Source organism: Bos javanicus, chromosome 3, assembly GCF_032452875.1.
Source record: "Bos javanicus breed banteng chromosome 3, ARS-OSU_banteng_1.0, whole genome shotgun sequence".
Lineage (NCBI taxonomy): Eukaryota > Metazoa > Chordata > Mammalia > Artiodactyla > Bovidae > Bos > Bos javanicus.
In genome coordinates, this window is record NC_083870.1 from 56,884,507 (window position 1) to 56,889,971 (window position 5,465).

At 35.7% G+C, this 5,465-nt stretch overlaps 1 protein-coding gene across 2 annotated transcripts in view; it reads right to left on the reverse strand.

Annotated features, from left to right (window-relative positions):
• Window positions 1-346: 346 nt before the first annotated feature.
• LMO4 (LIM domain only 4) overlaps window positions 347-5,465 on the reverse strand; it is a 17,089-nt gene continuing 11,970 nt past the window's right edge. For both annotated transcript variants that reach the window (XM_061411360.1, XM_061411361.1), the window contains exon 5: window positions 347-1,135. In XM_061411360.1, coding sequence (XP_061267344.1) covers window positions 1,127-1,135 — 9 coding nt within the window. In that variant the 3' untranslated portion in view covers window positions 347-1,126. The remainder of the gene's footprint in view (window positions 1,136-5,465) is intronic.

Here is a 5,465-nt window from a genome sequence, read left to right on the forward strand (position 1 = left end):
TATTGAGAAAAAAGAATAAATGAAATAGTTGAAGAATCAAATAAATGGATATATATAAACACAAAAGATTCACTGTGATACAGAAGTATAATGACGTGCTGTTAACAGAATATCCTGAACTTATAAAAAGGACTCCTTTAGAAACATGGCTTTGTACCCCTGCCAAAAATGGCATAGTTAAGTAATTTGAAGAATACCTTATTGGCTCAGAGCTAAATAAAACATACGCACCACCTCCTTTGACCCCCTAAGATTTTTTAAAGTGAACTTGGTATAGAACAAAAACACTAAAATTTTCCAAAACACAGAAAAGAAAAAGCAGTTTTTAAACCCAAACTCCATTGAATATTTTTTCTTTTAAGTTTTTATTATTTAAATACACCATACTAGAGCAAATGTCTCTGAAAATATCACAAATAAAAGATTTTTTCTTCATTCAGCAAATTAGAAGTAGGGGGGAATTTCTACACAGTAGCTGCTATGAGCTTGATTTTTTTTCCAATTTTTTTCTTTTTTTCATTCTTTTTTTTTGTCTTTGCCATGGGAGTAGCAACATTAGGACAAAAACACTTACATGCATACATACAATGTATTTTACAGAGATACAATAAAAGTGTTTGTGATAGAATATCACAAAAGCCACATCTCTTTCCTTTATCTCATGTTCAGTTTTGATTGAAACACATTTCCTTACAACACTTAAATATACAAAGAGCAAACAGAATGTTGTTAAGGTAAAACACAGGGTACAAACTCTGGCCAGTGCCCTGCTAATTGTTAATGAGGGTAGAAAGCAGATTTGAATGCTTCTTTTAATTAGCTTCATTAGTCATTTCCCTCCTCCCAAGCTCCCTCCCCCCCCAAAGATGTCCTCCGGTGGATCTTTTTTCATTTTCTCTACAGTCTCCCATTAGCCCAGGTTCATGGAGTCCTTAATGTTCGTATTCAGTCATTTTAATACACCCATAAATGCGGGAAGAGCAATCAAGACTAAAGAAGGTGCAATGGCATGGAGCTGGCACTGGTGCTAGCTACAAAGGTGACTTGTCTACTGAAGACACATGGGATCCACCTGTGATGAACAAGATCTGAGATGAAGGCACGCATTCTGCATTACTCTGACCTTTTAGCAGACCTGCAAGAAATAAAAATGGGCATCTTAGCTAAAATGCTAAATTTGAGAGATATTAAACTCAAACGCGACTGCTTTTGTCTTCCCTACATTCACTAATCTTCTTTTATTGGATTACTTCCCAACTGTGACTTGATAGAGGCTTTCTACGATACTTACCCCAGCAGTGAAGAACTAAAGCATAACATTTTCTGCACTTTTACCAGTGGAGAAAATGAGACAATAAATGGACTACTAGAAGGTTTCTGATGTAAAGTTCTACAGTGAATTACTGAACTCTGTAAAAGCAAGTTTCTTTTTGAAAAGAATGAATTATAACATCTTGCCTTGTACTTGGATCTTAAAGGCAAGTCCCTTCTCTCCAAGAAGTTTTGTGTTAATATTTACAACTGTGTAACCTTTTGCAAGTTACTTAAGTGTGTAGGTCTCAGTTTCCTCATCCTTCAAGTGGGGATAATAAGACTGTAGTAAGGATTATGTAATATATGGGGAGTACATTCAGCAGTGCCTGGCACTTAATAAAAGCTAAACAAATATTGTCAATTATCATCATTATTTTAATATCCCCATGTGATGTTTATTCACCATATCCTTCTCCACCTATAGGTACGTGTGTATATGCATATGTACACACACACACACAAATATTCAGATGCTACTCTTAGTATTTCCTGTCTGCTATGCCACTTAATATTACATAAATATTGTAAATATATGAATCAAACTTTTATAATGTGTTCATGACATCCTCAATTATAGAATTGGTTCCATGGAAGTCCAACTTTAATGTTTAAGTTAGAAATGATACTCCACACAGTCGTCAAATACAATCTGTTTGCAATTACTGCAATGAAATAATATATATTAGGTTTTTATGGTTTTTAAATGACATTTTGAGCTTCCCAGGAAGTTCTTGTTTCACCCTTTCCCTAACTTACTAAAAGCCTGAAGTCTATTAGGAGCTGCAACCCCCTACTTCCAAGCTAATTAAAGTGGTAGAGGCTTAATTCCCCAGAGTAGAGGCTCAGTGTGAGAAAGGTAATTTGTCTGTCCAGAACAAAGATGCGGCAGCAGCCAGCAAGCATATTTAATAAATGAGCATCAAATGTCCTCTACGATGGACACACACACACACCACCAATTATATAACTACTACGGGTAAATTGTGAAGTGGTATGCAAACTAGAACTCTCACTAAATTTTCTTCCAACCAAGGAGATGTGATCTCTTATTTTACTGAAAAACACAGATTATTCTAGATGGAACAATCACTCCTGAGTGCAGGAAAGAATTCCAGAGCAGGCAAAATTTATCACAAACAAAACAAACAAAAAAATTGCCACTGCCACAATTCTTGATTCTATGTACATAGCTCTCTACAAGACATTATTCTCCAGAGGGCAGCCAAGTCTCCTTTAGACAAAACAGGCTGTAAGATTTTGTAGATCCTGGAATACTAGTGGTCTGAGATTTTAGTCAAAAGATGATATGACTTAAAAGCTCAAAATCATTTTTTCTCAGAATATACAAAAGCCAATGATACAGAACAACAACTAAACTATACATCCCAGACACTGAGAACAAATTTCAGGAGGATAAAAGTTGAAAGGGGGCAGATGACGGGGGCCTATACTTTCCATACAATTAGCTGCCTTTAAAGAATGGATGTACAAATAATCAACTCATTACTTTTCAGCCAGAGGATGCCTGGATATATTTATTATGCATCATGCACTAAAAACGTAATTGGTTCTGCGAACAGAAGGAAAATGGCCAAAATTAATGTCCAATTTTCCCTACCAAAAATATGGAGAACTAGAGAGAAGAAAATAATAAAATGGAGCTATTTGTCATTTCTCCCCATCCCATCTCCTCCAGAAAAGAAGTGCCAGAGGGTTTGGGAAAAATCATTTTAAAGCCTTCTCTAAGTCCAAAAAGTAGTTTATGTTCCACCAGGCAGTGTTTTCATTATCTCTTCCCCTGTGCCCTCTTGTTAATGTCTCTCTGGACCGTGTTCAGCTTATCCCAAACCTTTATTTACAAAAATTGCCTTGTGAATTGACCTGGCTCATGGTGAGCCTAACACCAAGGGCAAAAATGTGAGACATTTAGGCCAATGGGGATATGTTCTTAATTAACATCAACCCCAAAACACAGCTTCTCACCAGTGTTTCATAAGAACACATCCTTAAGTTATCTTTCCTTATGCCTTTTAAGAGCTATTAATTTTTGAAGGCCACCTGTCTCCTTTTGGCTTCCAACATTAAGAAAATACACACTGACAGTCTCATATTCATTGCCTAATGTATCTTGTATTGCAAAATCAATGTCCTACCTCTCCCACCCTGCAAAAGGTATGGACTTATATGAAAGGCACAATACATGCCATGCTGTAAACACGTAAACCAGATTTTCTTCCCAATTTTCCTCCCTAACACCTCCCAACTTACGTCCTCTTATGCTCAGTAAGATGGTACTGTGAGACCATGCTTATACTTATTACACGTCTGTGCACTTAGTCCCAGGCTAACCACACTGTGTCCTGTATTCAGTGCTATTCAGTCCGACAACATTTTCCACCTTGTCTCTATATCCTTCAATTTTCACCACGCACGTTGGTAGCGCTATCATTTTTTATGCCTTGCTAAATCAGGGCAAGAAATGGTGTAACACCAGCAACAAACTTAAGATGTAATTGTAGAAAACTACGATTTTACATCGGAGGTGGTAGGTTTTATTCTTGTACTTCTTTTTTGGCGGGGGAGCTACCAAGTATAACTACCAATGGCTTTGCCTCCAAACTGAAATGATAACTCAAGATATTTGTTACCCATTATTGTCCTCAACTGTGCCCTATAGATTCACTTAATTACAGCTGAAAGCATAAAAATCTGTAAGTATTTATATGTATTGGCACTTCTTAAAGAAGCTTGAAATGGCTCACTGATGGTGACTGATTAATTTACAATAAAAAATCAGACTTCCATTCTTACAATAGTATTCTATGTAGCTTCCCATATTAGTAAACTAAATAAGGAAAACTACACATACTTTGATGCAATTAACCTTTATCTAATACTGCAATGGAAAATACATTTAAAATCACTCCATAAACCTGAATAAGAGAAAATGATAAAAGTATTAAAATATGGCAGTATAATTTTAAATAGTTTTCAAATATTAGTCATTTTCCCTATACACAATATTAAGAAAATGCATTACAGAAGACAAAGAAGCCTAATATTTTTTCCTGAGATTTTTGAAGCTTGCTAAATTCCTATTTGCAGATAAATGTTGTTTTTTGTGATCCCCACAAGAGACATTAATGAAGTTCCTATTGTAAATCCATAAAGAATTACCAAGTGAAGTGTGCACTTTTTGTTTCAATGCAATAACTCAGTGCTGTGTGATTGCCTGGGTTAATGATGAAAAAGTCAAACATACTATCAGAGCTGATGGAAAAATCTATCACCAATCTGAAATTAAAATTCATCTGTGGTCAATAAGATTTAATATCCATGCAAGTGGCGCTGTAAAGAGTAAATGAATCAATGTCATCAATACATAATCAGTATGAAATATGATGTGAATAAAATTATGCGCACAAGTCATACATTTCACTCTTTTCTGGGCCAGTGTGGAATGAACAATCTCTTAACTGAAGGTTGACAGTAATTGTTACAAATTAGGCACAGCAGTTATCAAAATGCACTCACTTGCATAGCTATAGGACTTATTAAGGAGATTAAAATAGATCTAAAACTATCCAGTACTGGAGGTGCTGGACAACTGTTGAACACCCGATTTTCCCTCTGAAGTGCCCTCTAATACTACATGATTCATACATCTGTATAATTTCCTCATTTCTAACTCTGGTCCCAAAACTCTCCAGCTGTGGATAAGAATCAAAACACATAATCTTTAATAATGGGAGCTATCTATGGCCCAAAGTGATCAGCAAGAGGTAGAACTTAAAAAAAAAAAAGTTGTTAACTTATTTAAATCTTATAGGACTGTGAATCAACAAAAATGCTCTCCCTTGGAATTCCAGAATGGTTCATAAAACCGCTCCTCTAAAATTCAAAGCACTGTAAACTGGGTGTGGAAGGCAGGTATCCGAATTGCTATTACTAATGAAGAAATCATTCTTTCACGACAAAGACATTTATTCCCTCTTCTTACCATAAATGTTCTAATCTTCCCCCCACAATAACCTAGTCACCTGGTATTTCTGAATTTCAAAATTGTCTAGCGTGATAAAGAACTGGTTATAGGGAAGTTTTACATTTTGCCTGACTCTGCATGAGATAACACGTTCAACATTGGCAAAGCT